Here is a 21,748-nt window from a genome sequence, read left to right as displayed (position 1 = left end):
TGAGCAGTGTGCACATTGTCCTATGTAAGGGCCCAGATTTAAGCCTCTGCTCTCCACCTGTAAGGGGGAAGCTTCACATGCAATGAAGCAGGTCTGCAAGTGTCTCTCTCCCTCTCTATCTTCCCTTCCCCTCTCAATTTTTCTCTATCTTACCACAGAAAAGAAAAAACAAAAAAGAAAGAAATGGCCACTAGGAGCGGTGGATTTATCATGCAGGCACCAGCCTAAGTGATAACCCTGATGGTGATTAAAAAAATATATGAGGTGGTCTGGGAGGTGGCGCAGTGACAAAGCTTTGGACTCTAAAGCATGAGGTCCCAAATTTGATCTCCAGCACCCAAGCAGCACATGTGCCAGAGTGATGTCTGGTTCTTTCTCTCTCCTCCTATTTTTCTCATAAATAAACAAACAAATAAATAAATAAATCTTAAAAATAAAATTTGTGTGTGTGTGTCAAAGCACTGAAATAGCCTATGCTTGAAACCTCAGCTTTACAAAATGTATCCCTTAGTAATGCTTTTCCTAGCAGAGTAGTATTAATGTAAACAAATGATGTGGCAAAGAAAGAAAGAAATTATGTGGCATATGCAATGTATTAGTATCTACTCTTGGATGACTCAGCAGATTGAATGTAGAACTTGGAAGTATGAGATCCTGGGATCAGTCCCTGGTACTGTTTATATTAGAGTAGTGTTCTCCCTCTCTCCTCTCTTTCTTTCTCTCTCGCTCATTTTTCTCTCTTTCATAAAGTAAATAAATCTTCAAAAATGCTTCATCTCTTTATGTTTTAGGAAAGGAATGTAGAAGCTGTCAGAAATGCAAAAGATGAGCGTGTTCGGGAAATTAGGAATGCAGTGGAGATGATGATTGCAAGGTTAGATACACAGCTGAAGAACAAGCTAATAACACTGATGGGTGAGTCTTCATCTTCTGTTGCTGCCATATAATGTGGTTTGAGAACCCTAGAGGTTCAGTCTTTTTTATTTTTATTTATTCACTTATTTTTAAACCAAAACTTAGCAGGTGCTGTTTATTTTATTAAATTTCTCATCAGTGTCATTACCATACATTTCCAGAATACTTACATTTTTATCATTTTTATTTCTAGGGAGTTACTTTTTTTAAAAACTTTTATTTTTTCCCCTTTAGTTGCCCTTGTTGTTTATCATCGTTGTTGTTATTGGATGGGACAGGGAGAAATGGAGAAAGAAGGGGAATACAGGGGAGAGAAAGACCGCCTGTGAATCGACCCCTCTGCAGGTGGGGAGCCAAGGGCTTGAACTGGCATCCTTAGGCCAGTTCTTGTGCTTGGTGCAATGTGTGAATAACCAGCTGTGCCAGCCCGGCTCCCTCTTTTTAAAAATTTTTTTTTATGGTGTGTGTGTGTGTGTGTGTGTGTGTGCGCGCGCGCGCGTGTGTGCGCGTGCTTACTACACATAAGAAAAATTCACAAAAGAGTGAAAAAAAAGAAATCAGAACACCACTCTGTTATATGTAGTGCGTGGGATTAAACTGGGAACCTCAGGCATGGAAGTCTGAGATCTAACATTTTTCCAGCTACTGAAGGGTTAGTCTTTAAAAAGTAGAAATTTGGGGGTCGGGCAGTGGTGCAGTGGGTTAAGCACATGTGGTACAAAGCGCAAGGACCAGCGTAAGAATCCTGGTTCGAGCCCCCGGCTCCCCACCTGCAGGGGAGTCGCTTCACAGGCGGTGAAGCAGGTCTGCAGGTGTCTATCTTTCTCTTCCCCCTCTGTCTTCCCCTCCTCTCTCCACTTTTCTCTGTCCTATCGAACAACGAACAACATCAATAATGGCAATAATAATAACCACAACGAGGCTACAACAACAAGGGCAACAAAAAGGGGAAAAAATGGCCTCCAGGAGCGGTGGATTCATGGTGCAGGCACCGAGCCCAGCAATAACCCTGGAGGGAAAAAAAAAAAGTAGAAATTGGGAGTCGGGCGGTAACACAGTGGGTTAAACACACATGGTGCAAAGCGCAAGGATCCTGGTTTGAGCCGCTGGCTCCCCACCTGCAGGGGAGTCGCTTTACAGGCGGCGAAGCAGGTCTGCAGATGTCTATCTTTCTCCCTTTCTGTCTTCCCTTCCTCTCTCCATTTCTCTCTGTCCTATCCAACAACGACTACAACAATAAAATAATAAGGGCAACAAAAGGGAGTAAATAAATAAATAAATATAAAAAATATTTTTTAAAAAAGTAGAAATTGTCACGCAGGTGGCGCAAAGCACAAGCACCAGCATAAGGATCCCGGTTTGAGCCCCCAACTCCCACCTGCAGGGGAGTCATCCCTTTACAAGTGGTGAAGCAGGTCTGCAGGTGTCTTTCTCTCCCCCTCTCTGTCTTTCCCTCCTCTCTCCATTTCTCTCTGTCCTATCCAACAAGGACGACATCAGTCACAACAACAATAATAACTACAGCAAGGGCAACAAAAGGGAATAAATAAATAAATAAATATTAAAAAATGGAAATTGTCACTCACTAGGAAGGAATATTGAAATTTTAGGCAATTTCATTTGTTAAAATCAGGACAAATGTCTGACTTGTATTTAGAATTGAAATGATAAAGTGTATTTTTACATCTTTTTTAAACTTACTATCTTTTATTTGATAAACCAGAGAAATTGAGGGGGAATGGAAAAAGAGAGAGAGACAGAGACACCAAGACCTAGACCAAGACCGAGCAGTACTGTTTGACTGCTCATGAAACTTCTCCCTAAGCAGGTGGGGACTGAGAACTTAAACCTGGATCCTTGTTTATTGTAACATGTGCACTTAACCAGGTGTGCCATGCCCAGCTGTTTGGGGGAAAAAAGATTTTAAGTTCATCTTCACTGAATGTGAAGTATGACATATGTAAATATTTGTGTAGTTTTATCAGAGTATTTATTACTCAGCTCCTCTGGCTTATGGTGATACTGGGGATTGAACCTGGGACTTTGGAGCCTCAGGAATGAAAGTTGTTCGCATAACCATTATGCTATCTTCTTGCCCCCAGTATTAGGTCTCATTTTACATTTCTTGCACACCATTATGGTTCTTCATTCTGTTTTGATTATGCAACTTTATGTTTTAAACATAAGGGTCTGATCCAGTACTAAAATGATTTTCTTTTGTGATCTTTGAGCTTTACAGGTAATTTTGTTTATTTAAAACCATCTTTTTTTTTTTTTTTACTATTTTTATTCTAACTTTAAATATGTATGCCTTAATAGATGCTAATTTTTGTTTTTAAAGTTTTTTTCTTTTTTTTTATTTATTCCCTTTTGTTGCCCTTGTTTTATTGTTGTAGTTATTATTGTTGTCATTGTTGTTGGATAGGACAGAGAGAAATGGAGAGAGGAGAAGACAGAAATGGGGAGAGAAAGATAGACACCTGCAGACCTACTTCACCACCTGTGAATCAACTCCCCTGCAGGTGGGAAGCTGGGGGGCTTGAACCGTCTTTTTTTTATTTTTATTTTAACCAGAGCACTAGTCAGCTCTGGCTTATGGTGATCTGGGGGATTGAACCTGGGACTTTGGAACCTCAGGCATGACAGTTTATTTGCATAAAGCATGCTATCTACCCCGCCCATAGATGCTAATTTTTCTTTTTTTCTTTCTTTTTTAAATATTTATTTATACCCTTTTGTTGCCCTTGTTGTTTTTTATTGTTGTAGTTATTATTGTTGGATAGGACAGAGAGAAATGGAGAGAGATGGGAAGACAGGGAGGAGAGAAAGATAGACACCTGCAGACCTGCTTCACCGCCTGTGAAATGTCTCCCTTGCAAGTGGGGAGCTGGGGCTAGAACCGGCATCCTTAGGCCGGTCTTTGTGCTTTGCGCCACTTGCGCTTAACCCGCTGCGCTACCGCCTGACTCCCAGATGCTAATTTTTCTATCGGCTTTAATTCTTCAACGTTTTAGTCATAAGCATGCTTGGTGCACTCCAAAATAGTACTCATTCTTCTAGCTTTTTTACTCTAATATGAAAGCGAATACAGAGTACTACTCAGATCTGCCATTTGGTGGTGCTGGAGATTGAACTGTTTTGCTCCTTGTGCAGTACATCCCTCACCCCCCTAAATTTTGCTATTTAGAATGTGCTATCTGAACTTTAGTTACTTACTATTCACTGATGCTGCGGCAGATGATTTTTTTAAAAATTTATTTCTTTATTGGGGAATTAATGTTTTACATTCAACAGTAAATACAATAGTTTGTACATGCATAACATTCCCCAGTTTCCCATTTAACAATACAACCCCCACTATGTCATTTATCATCCTTCATGGACCTGTATTCTCCCCACCCACCCACCCCAGAGTCTTTTACTTTGGTGCAATACGCTAGTTCCATTTCAGGTTCTACTTGTGTTTTCTTTTCTGATCTTGTTTTTCAACTTCTGCCTGAGAGTGAGAGCATCCCATATTCATCCTTCTGTTTCTGACTTATTTCACTCAACATGATTTTTTCAAGGTCCATCCAAGATCGGCTGAAAACGGTGAAGTCACCATTTTTTACAGCTGAGTAGAATTCACCTTGCTCAGCCACTCATCTGTTGTTGGACACCTGGGTTGCTTCCAGGTGCGCCAGATGATCTTAAAGAATGGTTATTTTAGTTAGATTGAACTTGATGTTCAGCCACACAGCTGAACAATTAGAAATCATAAAGCTATATCATATCTCTTCTGGATTGCTTTTTCATTCAGATAGAAACTAAGAGATACCACAGTGCCAGAGCTTCCTCTAGTGCCATGACACTTTGCTTGTGATGCCAGAGCTCATTCCTGGGCTATGCACTCAGCAAGGCATGCTTGCTAACTGATGAGCTACCTCTCCTCCACACTATGGGAAGATTTTATTTTATTTTACTTTATTTATAAAAAGGAAATGCTGACAAAACCATAGAATAAGAGGGGTACAACTTCACACAATTCCCACCACCAGAACTCTGTGTCCCCTCTCCTCCCCTGATAGCTTTCCTATTCTTTAACCCTCTGGGAGTATGGACCCAAGATCATTGTAGGATGCAGAAGTGGAAGGTCTGGTTTCTGTAATTGCTCCCCTGCTGAACATGGGTGTTCACAGGTCGATCCATACTTCCAGCCTGCCTCTCTCTTTCCCTAGTAGGGTGGGGCTCTGGGTAATGAGAGCTCCAGGACACATTGGTGGGATTGTCCGTCCAGGGAAGTCTGGTCAGCATCATCCTAGCATCTGGAACTTGGTGGTTGAAAAGAGAGTTAACATACAAAGCCAAACAAATTGTTGAACAATCATGAACCTAAAGGCTGGAATAAGTGCAGATGAAGATTTGGGGGGGGGGGTCCTCCATTTTGTTGATAGCTAGTAGGCCTATTTTAGTTATATTCCAAAGGGCCTGTGGCTATACTAGTTGTTTTTTTTTTTTTTTCCCTTGAGCCTGAAGTCTGATATGCAGGTGGATCCAAGTTATTGTCTGGGGAGATGATGTCATGGCTTGAAAAGGACCAGAGAGCTGGATCAGGGAAGAGAGTAGCTCCCTAATATGGGAAAGGGATATAAATATTGTTGACTGTAAACCCCATCGATTTGATTTCGTCTGGGGCCCATATTCAGCTTAGGAGCCTATGTGACCTCTGCATCCCTGTAGATCTGAGCTCACATTCTGTGGTCATGAGTAGGAACATTCCAAGCTGCCCTAATATCAGGACACATCTTCCTCAGGTGTAGCATAGAGTATGTTGTCCATCCTCCCTTCGGAGGATAGAACATTACCTACCGCTGATCCCCGGGAAGATTTTTTTTTAGGTCAGTTGTAATCAGATTGTTTTGCTTACTTGGAACATAATTGTTAATGAACGTATTCTGTGAAAGTAAATTTCTTTTTTTTTTTTTACTTTGTTTTCTCCTTTATAATTTTGTAAATTTCATTTTTAAGTAATGAGCTTGGGTTTATTCTTGTTTTTTAAATGTTTGCTGTTTTAAAACAGGTCAGAAGACATCTCTAACACAAGAAACAGAGCTGTTGGAATCCTTACTTCAGGAGGTAGAGCACCAGGTGATAAAATGCTAAATGTAATGAAATAAAGTTTTGTTTTGATTGTGACTTTTCCCCCTCAGGGACTTAACTGCTTTGAGTAGACTTTTTCAGATAGACAGTATGAGACGGAAATACACCACAGCACCAAAGTTTCCTCCAAATCAGTAGGGACTAGGTTCAGACCAGGGCCCCCATGCATGACAGAGTGGCACACTTCCCAGTAAACTATTTTGCCAGCTTTATGATATAAAGATTTTCTATGTGGGAGTCTGTGTTTTAATCTGGGGACTTCTGTGCGATAGATACTAGCTGAATTTTCTCAAGTTTTCTCTCTGTTCAGGAACTAGGTAAAATTTGTTTTTGTAGGAATATTACATTCACTGGGAAAATAGCTCAAAGAAATTTGTAAATCTTCAAAGGATCAAAGCCTGACAGTGTGGCTTAAGTTACTGACTTTGACACAGATTGTTACTGCAAATTCATATATGTATGTTTGGATTAATCTCTGGTTTGTGCTGGTGTTGGAGACTGAAGTTGGGAGGTTGGAGCCTCAGACATAATAGTCTTTGCATAACCATTGTCCTGTCTTGCCTGTCCCATCTTTCTTTTCTTTATTATTATTTTTTTAAATTTAGGCTAGAGACAAAGAGAAATTGAAAGGGAGGGGGCAAGGAGGAAGAGAAAGAGGGAAGGAGGGAGGGAGGGAGGAGACACCCCTACAGCACTGCTTTACCACTTGTGAAACTTCCCCCTATGTGGGTGAGGACTGGAGACTTGATCCCAGATCCTTGTGTACTATAACAGGCACACTCTACTAAGTGTGTCACCACCCTGGTTCTCCCATTCTTAAATTATACATGTTGTCCTCCTAGTCAAGAGACTTTATTTTTATCCCCTCTAAAGACTAAACCAGGACTTCATGCTAAAGAGCAGACTTAAACCAATCATGATGGATTGGGTCATTGACCTAGTGTGCTGTGACTTTAAAATATATAAATGAATTGAGGTCCTCAATTTGATCCCTTGCATATCTATCTGGTTCTCTTTCTCCCTACCTCTGTCTCTTTCATATATGGCTATTTTTTTTAAAAAATTGAGACAGTTGCATACACCGTCACCATAGTCAAGATAGTGAACATATTTATTATCTCTCCCAATTGTACTGTACGTTATTATCATTATTGTTTTTGTGGTACTTGAGCCTCCCATGTTTATTCTCATTGATCTTATATTTGCTTTTTCATTCAGGTTGAGTGGTAGAGACCACAGCACCAGGTTGTCCCAAGGCTGTAGTACTCTAGTGTTGTGCTTGGGTCCAAAACTAACCTGCTGTGTGCAGACAGCAGCATCCTACCTGGTGACCTACCTCCTGACCCCATTGATTCCACATTTCTTTATGCATTTTTATAAACTTCTTGCTTTTCCCAGTGCTGCCTTTTCCAAGCAACATACTATACCTGCTTTCTGTCATTTGCATTTTCTACAATTTTTTTTAAATAGGATCATACACGTTTATCTGACTTCTTTTTGGCAAATGCTGTGTGATTTATTGATCTATGTATAGTTTTTAAAAAATATTTTATATACAATTTTACATTTGATTGGATAAACCACTCTCAACCCTATTTTTTTTTCCCATTGTATGTATGTATCAAGATTTGTTTTGCCAGTTAATTGTGGCGTTTGGCTTGCTTCCTGTTTTTTTTTTTTGCAGTTACAAGTAAATCTGTAGTATAGGGGCTGGGTGGTGGTGTACCTGGTTGAATGCACATGTTACAGTGTGCAAGGGTTCGGGTTTGAGCCCCCAGTCTTCACCTGCAGAATAGTGAAAACTTTGCAAGTGGTGAAGCTGGGCTGCAGGTGTCTGTCTGTCTCTCTCCCTTGCTGTCACTCTTTTCCCTCTTGATTTCTGGCTGTCTCTATTCAATAAAGATATAAAGATAATACAAAAAAAATTAAAAAAAATATTTATTCATTCCCTTTTGTTGCCCTTGTTTTATTGTTGTAGTTATTATTGTTGTTATTCTTGATGTTGTTGTTGTTGGATAGGACAGAGAGAAATGGAGAGAGGAGGGGAAGACGGGGAGAGAAAGAAAGACACCTGCAGACCTGCTTCACCGCCTGTGAAGAGACTCCCCTGCAGGTGGGGAGCCAGGGGCTTGAACCGGGATCCTTATGCCAGTCTTTGTGCTTTGCGCCAGGTGCGCTTAACCCACTGTGCTACTGCCCGACTCTCCACTCCTCTACCTTCTATGGACTGATTAAGTTTTTAGTAACTGCTGTCTTCTGAAGAAGACATTTTATATCTCCTTAGTATTCCTCTAGTACCAGTTCCTTTGTCATGACCAACAAATGATATAGACAGTCTTGGATCTTACATTTTTATATGATTAAATGGTATTTTATTTTCAAAGATTTTATTTATTTACCAATGAGAAAGATAGGAAGAGAGAGAAAGAACCAGACAACACTCTGGTATATGTGCTACCAGGGACTAAACTTAGAAACTCTTGCTTGAGAGTCTAGTGCTCTATCCACTGTGCCACCGCCTGGACCACTTAACTGGTATTATATTATGGTGTTAATTTGTATTTCCTTACAATAAGTGATCTTGAGAATCCTTTCTTGAACTTTTTTGATATCTTTGAATCATAACTCAAATTTTTGTTCTGGTCTTGCCCATCATTTTACTGACTTTTGACAATGCATTACCTAAAGAATTAGATAGAAATTTTGTATTATATATGTTTTGAAGAGATTTTTATAAGTTCTATGGCTGCCTTTTCATTCTTTTAGAAAAAAAAAAAAACCTTTTTTTTATGCCAAGCTGGTGAAAAGCAGCCTATTAGAGCATAGGGAGGGTGAAAGGGGTTTGAATCTGGGTCATTACTCATGGTAACTTGTGCACTTAACCTGGTGTTCCACAGCCCCCTAGTTTTACTAAAAAATAAAAATATATATAGTAACTGTAGAAGTGGCTCAAAGGTGAAATTCCTGGAACCATATGCAAACAGAAAAGACACAAACAACATAGAGCATCTTAAATGGTAGAGCAGTGCTCTAGTTTCTCTTTTATTTATTTATTTTTTAAAATATTTTTATTTTATTTATTTTTTTCCCTTTTGTTGCCCTTGTTGTTTTTTATTGTTGTAGTTATTATTGTTGTCGTTGTTGTTGGATAGGACAGAGAGAAATGGAGAGAGGGAGGGGAAGACAGAGAGGAGGAGAGAAAGATAGACACCTGCAGACCTGCTTCACCACTTGTGAAGCGACTCCCCTGCAGGTGGGGAGCCGGGGTTCGAACCGGGATCCTTATGCCGGTCTTTGTGCTTTGCTCCACCTGCGCTTAGCCCGCTGTGCTACAGCCCGACTCCCTCTAGTTTCTCTTTTACATACAATAAAAATGAATAGGGAATTACTTGCAGGGAGGAAGAAGCTTCAAGCAGTGCAACATCCTTTCTTTGTCTTTCTCCTCTCTTTCTCCTATCACTGTATTAATTTTTTTTTTAAAAAAAAAGGTATAAAATGGCCTCTGGGAATGGTGGAACTGTAGGCACTAAGCCCCAGCAATAACTCTAATGGCAAGGGGCAAAAAAAAATTCTTTTGAAGTACCAGTCAATGGTAATTTTGTTACTCAGGTAATTTATTTCTTCAACACAGTTGCGGTCTTGTAGTAAGAGTGAGTTGATATCTAAGAGCTCAGAGATCCTCATGATGTTTCAGCAAGTTCATCGAAAGCCCATGGCATCCTTTGTAACCACTCCAGTTCCTCCAGACTTTACCAGGTATGAACATTTTAACATTTTCATTTGAAATTTACATGAAAGGACAGATACTTGTTACAAAATAATTTTTCCCCATCTTTTAAAAAGCGTGTAATGGTGTGGCTTGGAAAACTTTGTTTATCCTGTATATCTGAATTCTAGCTGTCAGAAAAAGTATACCATCCAAGGGACCTTGTGGGTGGATCAGTGGATAGAGCTACATGCCTTGAAAAATGAGACTTCAGGTTAGATCCCAGTATCACATGTGAAGGAACAGTATCATATGTGAAGGAGTCTATTGCTCTCTTAAAGCCAAACAAAACTTACCTCACTTGAGTACTGTACTCGCTTTATTATGCTCATGACCCAGTTTTTTTTTTTAATTTATTTCTTTATTGGGGAATTAATGTTTTACATTCAACAGTAAATACAATGTATCCCCAGGAGAGGAATTGCAGGATCATAGGGTAGATCCATTTCTAGCCTCCTGAGAGTTCTCCAGACTGTTCTCCACAGAGGTTGGACCAACTGACATTCCCACCAGCAGTGCAGGAGGGTTCCTTTGACCCCACACCCTCTCCAGCATTTGCTGCTGTTACCTTTTCTGATGTATGACATTCTCACAGGAGTGAAGTGATATCTCATTGTTGTCTTGATTTGCATTTCTCTGACAATCAGAGAGTTGGAGCATTTTTTCATGTGTTTCTCAGCCTTTTGGATCTCTTCTGTGGTGAATATTCTATCCAAGTCCTCCCCCCATTTTTGGATGGGGTTATTTGTTGTCTTATTGTTGAGTCTGGCAAGCTCTTTATATATGTTGGTTATTAAACTCTTATCTGATGTATGGCATGTAAAGATCTTCTCCCATTCTGTGAGGGGTCTCTTGGTTTGGGTAGTGGTTTCTTTTGCTGTGAAGAAGCTTTTTAATTTGATGTAGTCCCATAGGTTTATACTTGCCTTAGTCTTCTTTGTAATTGGATTCGTTTTATTGAAAATGTCTTTAAAACTTATGCAGAAAAAAGTTCTGCCAATATTTTCCTCTAAGTATCTGATAGTTTCTGGTCTAACATCCAAGTCCTTGATCCACTTGGAATTTACTTTTGTATTTGGTGAAATACAGTGGTTCAGTTTCATTCTTCTGCATGTTTCAACCCATTGTCTCCAACACCATTTGTTGAAGAGACTCTGCTTTCCCCATGTAATAGTCTGGGCCCTTTTGTCAAAGATTAGATGTCCATAGGTGTGGGGCCTCATTTCTGGGCTCTCAATTCTATTCTACTGGTCAGTGTGTCTGTTCATGTTCCAGTACCAAGCAGTTTTGATGACACTGGCCCTATAATACAGTTTGAGATCTGGTTGTGTGATGCCTCCAGTTCTGTTCTTTTTTCTCAAGATTGTTTTGGCAATTCTACGTCTTTTCTGGTTCCAGATAAACATTTATAGCATTTTTTCTATTTTCCAAAAAAATGTGCTTGGGATCTTGATGGGGATAGCATTAAATTTGTAGATGGCTCTGGGTAATATATTCATTTTGATGATGTTAATTCTTCCAACCCATGAACATGGAATATCTTTCCACTTCTTTGTGTCTTTTTCAATTTCCTTGAGTAGTGACTCATAATTTTCAGTATACAAGTCTTTCACTTCTTTGGTTAGGTTTACTCCTAGATATTTTATTGTTTTTGTTGCTATAGTAAAAGGAATTGATTTCTGGATTTCAATTTCTTCTAACTTAGTGTTTGCATAGAGGAATGCCACTGACTTTTGAATGTTAATTTTATAGCCTGACACCTTACTGTATTGCCTGATGATTTCCAAAAGTTTCTTGCTTGATTCCTTAGGTTTTTCCATGTATACTATTATGTCATCTGCAAGTAAGGAGAGTTTGGCTTCTTCTCTTCCAATCTGTATGCCTTTAATTCCTTGCTCCTGCCTGATTGCTATGGCAAGAACTTCCAACACTATGTTGAACAGTAATGGTGATAGTGGGCAGCCCTGTCTACTACCTGATTTGAGTGGAAATGCTTCCAGTTTTTCACCATTGAGTATGATGTTGGCTGTAGGTTTGCTATATATAGACTCCACTATCTTCAGAAATTTTCCATCTATTCCCATTTTTTGTAGTGTTTTGATCATAAAGGGATGTTGTATTTTGTCAAAGGCTTTCTCTGCATCTATTGATATGACCATGTGGTTTTTGGTCTTGCCTTTGGTGATGTGGTGGATCACATTGGTTGATTTACGTATATTAAACCAACCTTGCATGCCTGAGATAAACCCCACTTGGTCATGATGGACAATCTTTTTTGATATACTGCTGTATCCGGTTGGCTAGAATTTTGTTCAATATTTTCACATCTATGTTCATCAGAGATATTGGTCTGTAGTTTTCTTTTTTGGTTTTGTCCCTGTCATGACCCAGTTTTGAGTGTAGCCCCCACTGCCCTAGAGGAAACTTCAGCACTGTGGTGTCTTTCTATCTTTCCGCATATCTGAAAAAGCCACTTTGGAATAAAGAGCCCTAATGACCAAAAAGAAAAAGAAAATTAAAAAAATAAAAGAAAGAAAGAAAGAAAAAGAAAAAAATATATCTCTGTTCTCATTTACTAGTAAGATAAGCCTTCTTCTCTTTCTTTTTCCTCCCTCTCTCTTTCTCCCTTCATTCATATCTATCTATATCTATTTCTTCTTTTTTTGTTCTTTTCTCTTTCTCTTTTTCTGAAAACACTATTGTTCATCATTGGTTTGTGGTTATACTGGCGATTGAACCTGGGATTTCAGAGCTTCAGGCATGAGAGTTTTGCATAACGACTGTCTGTTTCCTTAGCCCTTTTTCTTTTTGAATTTGCAAATCTGATAGAATATTCATGCCTTTTGAAGCAGTGATAGTCTTACACACTAACAGTGTATTAATAAAGACAGTATATCATATTAGATTTTAGGGACATGATGGAAGAAACAGTATAAATGTCATTGGCAAATAGGGATTGGTTGAGGCTGTATGAAAGGTTATGAGGGATGTTGTAAACTTGATAGACCTTACCAACTCCAGTATGAGTGGAAGTTGTGTAAAATTATAGCCAAAAGCACATCATGATTTGACCACATTTAAACACTAGTACTGAGATGATACTGTTGTGGCTCTGATACCGTTTTGGTTCTAGAAAGTTATGGTGCTAACTGTATTGGTTCTACTAATTGTGACTTGTGTATATTGAATGGGAGGTGAGCATATAATGAGAGTGTTAGAAGAAGAGATCTTTAAACATATATGGCTTCTCCCCCACCTGCAGGGGAGTCACTTCACAGGCGGTGAAGCAGGTCTGCAAGTGTCTATCTTTCTCTCCTCCTCTCTGTCTTCCCCTCCTCTCTCCATTTCTCTCTGTCCTATCCAACAATGACGACAGCAATAATAACTACAACAATAAAAAAAACAAGGGCAACAAAAGGGAATAAATAAATAAAATAAAAACAAAAAAACATATATGGTTTCTAATTTGTTGTCTGAAGGCACAGTTAGGATTACTCAGACTAAAGGTTCTAGGAATGCAGAATGTGAGTCTTACAAGAAAGGTAACAATAGCCAAGGGATATGGCAAGGATGCTTGGCATAGGTAATTTGGATAGAAGGTACACAGTTTTAGTACAGCCATGGCTATTAATGTGTGAAAAAGATGGGAACTATTTAGCCATACATATCTACTGTAAAATAGAGTAATAGGTATTTTAATCTTCTAGGTACAACTGTTTCCTCATGATAGGGTTCTACTGTCTATTTATTTTTCCTTATTGGGGGGATTATTGGTTTATGGTCAACAGTAAGATACAGTAGTTTGTACATATGTGACATTGCTCAGTTTTCCACATAACAAACAATTCAACCCCCTTTAGGTCCTCTTCTGTATCATGTTCTAGGGCCTGAACACTACCCCACCCCAGAGTCCTTTACTCTAGTGTAGTCCACCACTAATTTCTCTTGTCTTTTCTCTTCTTTTCTTTCCCCTTTACCAGAGCACTGCTCAACTCTGGTTTATGATGGTGTGGGGGGTTGAGCCTGGCACTTTGGAGCCTCAGGCATGAGAGTCTCTTTACATAACCATTATGCTATCTACCCCTGCCCACAGGCTACTAATTTCTTTAGGCATTTTTTTAGTATAACGATGCTATGAGTATGTACTCAGTCTTATTTTGGTAATAACACATTTTCATGAATTGAACTTTTAAAATGTAAATTAAGATCTGGATAGCTTAAAGTTTATGGACTTGTATCTTGAATAACATTTTACTGGAAATTTATTAAAATACTTTATAAGAAAGGAGAGTTTGGGCTTACGTGATATTTGGGATTTAATCTGGGGCCTCAGTCTTGAAAAATATATTCTATACCTTATAGCTGAGCAAAACTCCCTGGTCATGCCTGCAGTTCTGTTAGCAGTTAATCAAATATTGATTTGTCTGTTTTAAAAAAAGAGACTGTTCTATAAAAGATTTTAAGTCCTTAATTGTAAACTTTTGGTATCAGCTTTTAATAAAGTTTTATAAATTTGTTTGATTTAATGTTATATTTAATAAGGTTTTAAAAATGTTTTTTAATAGATGGGGACACAGAACTTTAATGGTGGGTGTGGTGTGGAACTATACACTGATCTTACAATCTTGTAACCTACTATAAACTATAAATAAAAATGTAAAAAAATGTTTCTTAATGATTTTTGTTTTATACTACTGAGTTACTCTTGTTTTATAATTAAATGAAAATTTAAACTTACATAAGCTAATTTGTTTTCTTTTTCTGTTTAGTGAATTAGTACCATCTTATGATTCAGCTACTTTTGTTTTAGAGAATTTCAGGTAAGAAATACTGACTCTTTTGTTTTGTTAAGTGTACATAAAAGCCAGGCAAGTATCATTCCATTCACACTAAATAAAAACCTAGTGAATTTGGTCACTCAATATATAGCAGTCTGAAGAGAAACAGATTTATTGAGCCAATAACTCACCGGAAAAAAAAAAAGATAACACCTGGGGGAGTCTGGCAGTAGTACAACGGGTTAAGCGCAGGTGGCGCAAAGCGCAAGGACTGGCATAAGGATCCCAGTTCAAGCCCCTGGCTCCCCACCTGCAGGGGAGTCGCTTCACAAGTGGTGAAGCAGGTCTGCAGTTGTCTTGTCTTTTTCTCCCCGTCTTCCCCTCCTCTCTCCATTTCTCTCTGTCCTATCCAACAATGACGACATCAATAACAACAACAATAAAACAACAAGGGCAACAAAAGGGAATAAATAAATAAATATTTAGAAATTTTTTTTTAAAAGATAACATCTTTGAGGGTACCTGATTTGTTATATTTGTGACTCAAGTTTGAGTCTGGCTTCTGGGGCAAGCTTTAGTGCCATATTGCTTTTCTCTCTGTTAATTATCTCTCTTTTATTACTATTGCTATTACTGTTACAGCTGCTGCTACTACTATTGTCAGAACACTGCTTCGCTCTGGCTTAAGGCAGTGTGTGGAATTGAACCTGGGACCGTGGAGCCTCAAGCATGAAAGTCTTTTTGCATAACCATTATTCTCCCTGCCCTTCCCTTGCCTCTTTTTTGATAGAAAGAGAAATTGAGATAGGGGATAGAGATAGGGGATAGAGATAGGGCATAGGGGATAGAGAAAGGGGGAAATACACCTGCAGTAATGCCCCACTGCTTGCGGAGCTTCCCCTCTGCAGATGGGAACCACGTGCTTGATTGAACTGGGGTCCTTGCTCATATTATTGTATATACGCTACCAGGTATACCACCACTTGGCCCCTTTTATTTATCAAAGATATATTTCTTGGGCTGGGGAGATATCATAATGAGGAAATTATGCAAAAGACTTTCATACCTACCTTAGATTCCTAGATCCCAGGTTCATTCCTTAGTGCCACAATAAGCCAGAGTTGAGCAGTGCTGTGGTAATGAGAGAGAAGGGGAGACCATAGCACCCTTCTGCAGGATGCTCGTATGTGATAGGGTCTCTGATCTAGTTTATTTGCATGGTTAAGTGTGTACTCTACCATGTCAGCTGCCTCCCCTCGAAATTTGTGAGCTTGTCTTTATTCATGTTTTATTTTATTTTTGCCTTTATTCATTTGTTTCTTTTTTGCTGCCGATATTATCACTGGGACTCAGTACCTACAGTAACTCCACTGTTTCTGTTCCTGGTGGCCTTCCCCTCCACCTCTTCTCCGCCTCTCTCCCTCTTCCCTCTCTCTTCTTCTCTTTCCCTCTCTCCCTCTCCTTTCTGCCTCTCGGGTCATTGCTGGGGGTTGGTGCCTGCACTACAAAGCTCCTGGCGTCCGTTTTTTCTTCTTCCCATTTTATTGGATAGAACAGAGAGAAATTGAGAGAGGAGGGGAAGACAGAGATGGGGAGAGAAAGTTAGACACCTGCTGACCTGCTTCACCCCTTGTGAAGCATTCTCCCTGTAGGTGGGGAGCAGGGCCTTGAACCTGGATCCTTGCCTGGGACCTTGCACTTACTACTATTTGTGCTTAACCAGGTGTGCTATCTCTCAGCCCCTGCTCTTTCTTTTCTATAGGATGGACTAGCTCCCAGCTTTATATAATGGATTGTTGACTCTTTCATCTGTTTTCCTTTACTTATCTAGGACTTCACATAAATAATGAGAATAATTCTGTTTGTTTTTGCTTTTGTTTCTGTTTACAATAGTTATGAACTAGGTATTTGATTGGTTTTCTTTAATTTTAGCACTTTGCGCCAGAGAGCAGATCCTGTTTATAGTCCACCTCTTCAAGTTTCAGGACTTTGTTGGAGGCTGAAAGTTTACCCAGTAAGCTTTTCATATTTTTAATACATTTTGAAACTTAAGATTTATCTTGTAGTATTCAGTACTGTAAAGGTTCATTTTTTTGTGGAGTGAAGAATTAAAATGTAATGACAATTTGATATTCACTTACAGAATACTAAAAGAACACACTACAGCTTATATGCTTGCCATAGGAGCAAGTATGCATATAATCATGTTGCTAGACGCAGTTTGCAGAAAATACACTGGCCAAGAGAACATACTGAAATGCACAATGAGTAAATAAGTCAGCATATGTTGTTTATTATTATTTTGTTGTTATTAGTGTATGTGTGTGTGTAAAGAGAGAGGCAAGTCTATAACAAGGACATGGCTTCTCACCTCACCATGCCCACTACCACTGCCTTTCTCTTTGGCTCCTCTGTAATGTATTGATCTGCTTTTATCACTATAGATACACTTTTCTAAAATTTCTTATAGTGGGTTCATATAACATGTAATCTTTTGTATGTGTACATTTTCACTTAACCGATGATTCATTTATTCATTGGCATTGAAATGGGAAAGCCAAAGGGGGAGAGGAAACCATCGAGGTTGTGGCGGTCCTCCCTTTCTGAATTTCTATAGGCTGTGAGGGAACCACTCTTTTGCAGTGGGCCTCTGCTTCCACATTCCCATGCCCTTCACGTCTGTCCATTCTGCTTGCACTACATTGAATCCTGAATGCCACGCCTGTTTGCAAAGCCATTAAATAGCCTGAGCCTACCAGGCAGTTCTTTAGATTTGAGTACAAACCCACTGAACCCATCTGTTCTCAGTCTCAGTTTTTGGCCCAATTGGAGCTGTAACACTATCGGTTGGTATGTTGAACCTTCAATGTTGCTTCAAGAACTTCTGGATTTTAATTAGTTCAGAAACATGTGATTAATGGACCGACCAGTCAACGCCCATGTTCAGCGGGGAAGCAATTACAGAAGCCAGACCTTCCACCTTCTGCAACCCTCAATGACCCTGGGTCCATGCTCCCAGAGAGATAGAGAATGGGAAAGCTATCAGGGGAGGGGGTGGGTTATGGAGATTGGGTGGTGGGAATTGTGTGGAGTTGTACCCCTCCTACCCTATGGTTTTGTTAATTAATCCTTTCTTAAATTAAAAAAAAAAAAACGTGATTAATAAGTACTTGTCTCTCAGTGACACTGGAAATTAATTGAATTTCTACCTTCAGCCTACTTGGGAAAGCAAGTGTTTAAACATAAACATTTTTTTGTGGTCTGGGAGGTGGCGCAGTGAATAAAGCATTGGATTCTCAACCATGAGGTCTCGAGTTCGATCTCTGGCAGCATATGTACCAGAGTGATGGTTGGTTCTTTCCTCCTATCTTTCTCATGAATAAATAAATAAATAATTTAAAAACCACAAACATTTTTAAAAATAATTTTTTATTTATTATTGGATAGAGACAGAAATTGAGAGGAGAAGGAGAGAGAGAGACACCTGCAGCCCTGCTTTTCCACTTGTGAAGCTTTCCCTTTGCAGGTGGGAACCAGGGGCTTGAACCTGGGTCATTGTGCACTTTAATATTCCCTTTTTGTTGCCCTTGTTTTTATTGTTGTTATTATTATTGTCTGTCTTCATTGTTGGATAGGACAGAGAGAAATGGAGAGAGAAGGGGAAGACAGAGAGGGAGAGAGAAAGATAGACACCTGCAGACCTGCTTCACCACTTGTGAAGCGACTCCTCTGCAGGTGGGGAGCTGGGGGCTTGAACCGGAATCCTTACACAGGTCCTTGTGCTTTGCACCACATACACTTATCCTGCTGCGCTAAGCCCAACTCCCATAAACATTTATTTTTAATTTTTTACCACATCTCTGCTCAGCTATTGTTTATGATAATGTTAGGAGATTAAATCTGGGATCTCTAGGGCTGAGTAAATAGCATAATGATTATGCAAAAGACTTTCCTGCCTGAGGCTCCAAGGTCCCAGGTTAATCCTTATCACAATCTTTTCTTTTTTCTTTTTTTTTTTTTTTTCCTTATCACAATCTTAAACCAGATTTGAGCAGTGAGCAGTGCTCTGGTCTTTCTATCTCTCTCAATAAAATAAATAAAATATTAAGAAAGATAAACATACACACATTTATTTAGTTAAAAAATAATCTGGGATTTCAGAGCATGAGTCTTTTTTCATAATCATTATGCTCTCTCTCCTGACCATACAAACCTTTTGAAAAGTAAACACAGCCAAGGTGGCACATCTGGTTGAGTGCAGGTCAAGGAAGTAGGTGAGGAGGGAGGGTATTTAAGTCTAAGTAGCATAATGGCATAATAGTTATGCAAAGACACTCATGCCTGAGGCTCGGAACTCCCAGGTTCAGTCACCCCGCACCACCATAAGCCAGAACTGATCAGTACTGTGGTTTAAAAAAAAGTGTAATCTTTGTAAAAAAAAAAAAAACTTATTTTGGGGGCCCAGGCTGTGGCATACCTACTTAAGTGCACAAACTACAGTGCACAAGGACCCAGGTTCAAGCCCTTAGTCTCCACCTGCAGGGGGAAAGCTTCACAAGTGGTGAAGTAGGTCTGCAGGTGTCTCCCTGTCTCTCTGTCTTCCCTTCTCCTCTCAATTTCTCGGACTGTATACAATAATAAATAAAAATATTTTTAAAAACCCCTTTTTAAAATAATTTTTTTATTAAAGATTATTACTGATCAGCTCTGGTTTGTGATGGATGGTTCAGGGATTGAATCTGGGATTTAGGCGCCTCAGCCATCGGTGTCTTTGCATAACCATTATGTTCTCTACCCTAACATCTAAAAGAAAAAAAAATCTTGGCCATAGAAATTGAAAGTTTCTAAGCTCTAGGTTTTACCTTTTTTTTTTTACATCTCTCATTTTATCTTATTTATTATTGTCTTATTCTTAGTGTAATTGAACATTTGTTAGTCATTTTCCCTTTAGCTCTTTCTTTTTTTTGCTTGAAAGCTGATTTGTAGTTCTGAATATTTTTAAATCACTCAACTCATAGGTGTTACTTTTTAAAAAAAAATTTTATTATCTTTATTTATTGGATAGAGACAGACAGAAATTGAGAGGGAAGGGGGTGATAGAGAGGGAGAGAGAGACATCTGCAGCACTTCTTAACCACTTGCAAACTTTTCCCCCTGCAGGTGGGGACCAGAGTCTTGAACCTGGGTCCTTGCACATTCTAACATGTGCGCTCAACCAGGTATACCACCTCCTGGGCCCTTGTTACTGTTTTTTTGTCTTTAGTTTATAGGACTTGACAATTTTATTTATGAAAGTTTTTGTTATATAGACTCATGCCTGGAATGTACACAGTGACTAGTGCACTGTACTTACAAGCATGAGTTTCTGGGTTCAGTGTCTGGTTCTCCTGTCTTTCATTAATTAAAAAATATATCAATGGGGGCCAGGCTGTGACTCAAGACGTTAAGTGCACATGGACCCAGGTTTGAGCCATAGTTCCCCACCTGCAAGGGGGACCTAGTGAAGCAGGTATGCAGCTGACTGTCTTTCTACTCTATCTGCCTCCCCCAATTTCTTTCTGTGCTATAAAATACAATTAAATTAAAAGAAAAAATTATAGACACAGATCTGTTAGTATTTTTCTTACTGCAGTTTAATTGTTTTGCCCCGGGGTTGTCGCTGAGACTCTGCCAGCATAACTCCGACACTCTTGGTGGGCATTTTTTCCTCTTTAGTTAGAGGGTGAGAGATAGAGAGGAGTCACACCCTAGTACTTCTCTACTGCTTGTGAAACTTCCCCCCTCATCACCTGCAGGTGGTTCCTGTGGTGGTTGGGGCCTCAAACCCTGGTCCTTAAACATGGTAAAGTATATGCTTTACTAGCCCCCTTTACCTACCATCTGGCTCCCTTTCTTATTTCTCCTAATCTGAGAAGTATTTCAGTAACCAAGTATATGTTAAACTGTTTGTGTCATTTAAATTGATCTGCTGTTTGTATTTGTGCAACACCTTACTCTTTTTTTGTTAAAGGATGGAAATGGAGTTGTTCGTGGTTACTACTTATCTGTATTCCTGGAACTCTCAGCTGGCTTGCCTGAAACTTCCAAGTAAGACTTTAATTAAATAATAAACTGTGTAATATACATAATTTACATAGTTTCCTCTTAGCAGTTTTCTTTTTTATTCTTCTTGTTAATTACTTTATTGTTGGCGTTAAAAGATGTACATTAGTTTAACTAAATTACTAAAATTGAACATCTTGAAGTTGAACTTGTGGTTGAATGGCATGAATGATTAAAGATTAAATGTTGTGAGAGAAAATTCTGTGTTCATCGTGGTATAGCAGCAGAAGCTAAAACAGAAAAATGAATTTCAAAACAATAGAATTTAGCAAGCAGAGAATTATAGTCTCATAATGAGTCTTTGAGAAGAAAAAGTATTGATGAAAAGTTTCCAAACTTGATAGAAAATTTAATTTCTTTTTAACCAGACATCACTCTGGTACATGTGCTGCCAGGGACCGAACTCAGGACCTCATGCTTGAGAGTCTAGTGCCTTAGCCACTGCGCCACCTCCTGGACCACAGAAAATTTAATTTCTGTAGATCTAGGAAATCTAATAAACTAGGAATATATAAAACAAACAAAAATAAAACACCAAATGATATCACAGATTACTCAAAACCACAAGATAGAAGTACAGAGGTAAAGATAAAATCAAAATTTTCATTGATAGTAATATAAAAAATAATCTGGTAGTGTCTGGCTGATAACGCACCTTGTAAAGCATACATGTTACAGTGCACAAGACCTGGGTACAGGCTGCCCCTGGTACCGACTTGCTGAGAAGTTTCACGAGCAGTGAAGTAGATGTGCAGGTGTCTTTTTTCTCCATCTCTTTCTCTACCTTCCTTCTCCATTTCTCTGTCTTTATCCAAAAAATGAAAAGAAAAAAGAAGTGCACTGATGCTGAGAAGATGCATTAAAGGGCAGGGATAGATAGCATAATGGTATGCAAAGAGACTCTCATGCCTGAGGCTCCAAAGTCCCAGGTTCAGTCCCCTGCACCACCATAAGCTAGAGCTGAGCCGTGCTCTGGTTAAAAAAAGAAGCATAAAAAAAACCAAAAAAAAAAAACCACAACAATAGAACTTGGACTGTGTTTGGTGTA

The 21,748-nt window shown here is 39.1% G+C and overlaps 1 protein-coding gene and 1 long non-coding RNA gene across 6 annotated transcripts in view; one reads left to right on the top strand and one right to left on the bottom strand.

The window, feature by feature from the left end:
* The window catches only part of LOC132541987 (uncharacterized), a 35,423-nt gene extending 33,025 nt beyond the window's left edge, over positions 1-2,398 (bottom strand). Inside the window, exon 1 of the long non-coding RNA XR_009553107.1 lies at positions 2,294-2,398. This is a non-coding gene — a long non-coding RNA (uncharacterized LOC132541987). The remainder of the gene's footprint in view (positions 1-2,293) is intronic.
* The window catches only part of TRIM37 (tripartite motif containing 37), a 117,047-nt gene that overhangs the window by 28,581 nt on the left and 66,718 nt on the right, over positions 1-21,748 (top strand). For all 5 annotated transcript variants that reach the window (XM_060203842.1, XM_060203844.1, XM_060203845.1 and 2 more), the window contains exons 7-12: positions 792-915; positions 5,975-6,042; positions 9,686-9,810; positions 14,590-14,640; positions 16,531-16,612; positions 20,609-20,685. In XM_060203842.1, coding sequence (XP_060059825.1) covers positions 792-915; positions 5,975-6,042; positions 9,686-9,810; positions 14,590-14,640; positions 16,531-16,612; positions 20,609-20,685 — 527 coding nt within the window. The remainder of the gene's footprint in view (positions 1-791; positions 916-5,974; positions 6,043-9,685; positions 9,811-14,589; positions 14,641-16,530; positions 16,613-20,608; positions 20,686-21,748) is intronic.

This window comes from Erinaceus europaeus, chromosome 12 (genome assembly GCF_950295315.1).
Source record: "Erinaceus europaeus chromosome 12, mEriEur2.1, whole genome shotgun sequence".
Lineage (NCBI taxonomy): Eukaryota > Metazoa > Chordata > Mammalia > Eulipotyphla > Erinaceidae > Erinaceus > Erinaceus europaeus.
Note: the sequence above shows the minus strand (reverse complement) of the source record. Positions and strands in the feature narration are given on the sequence as shown.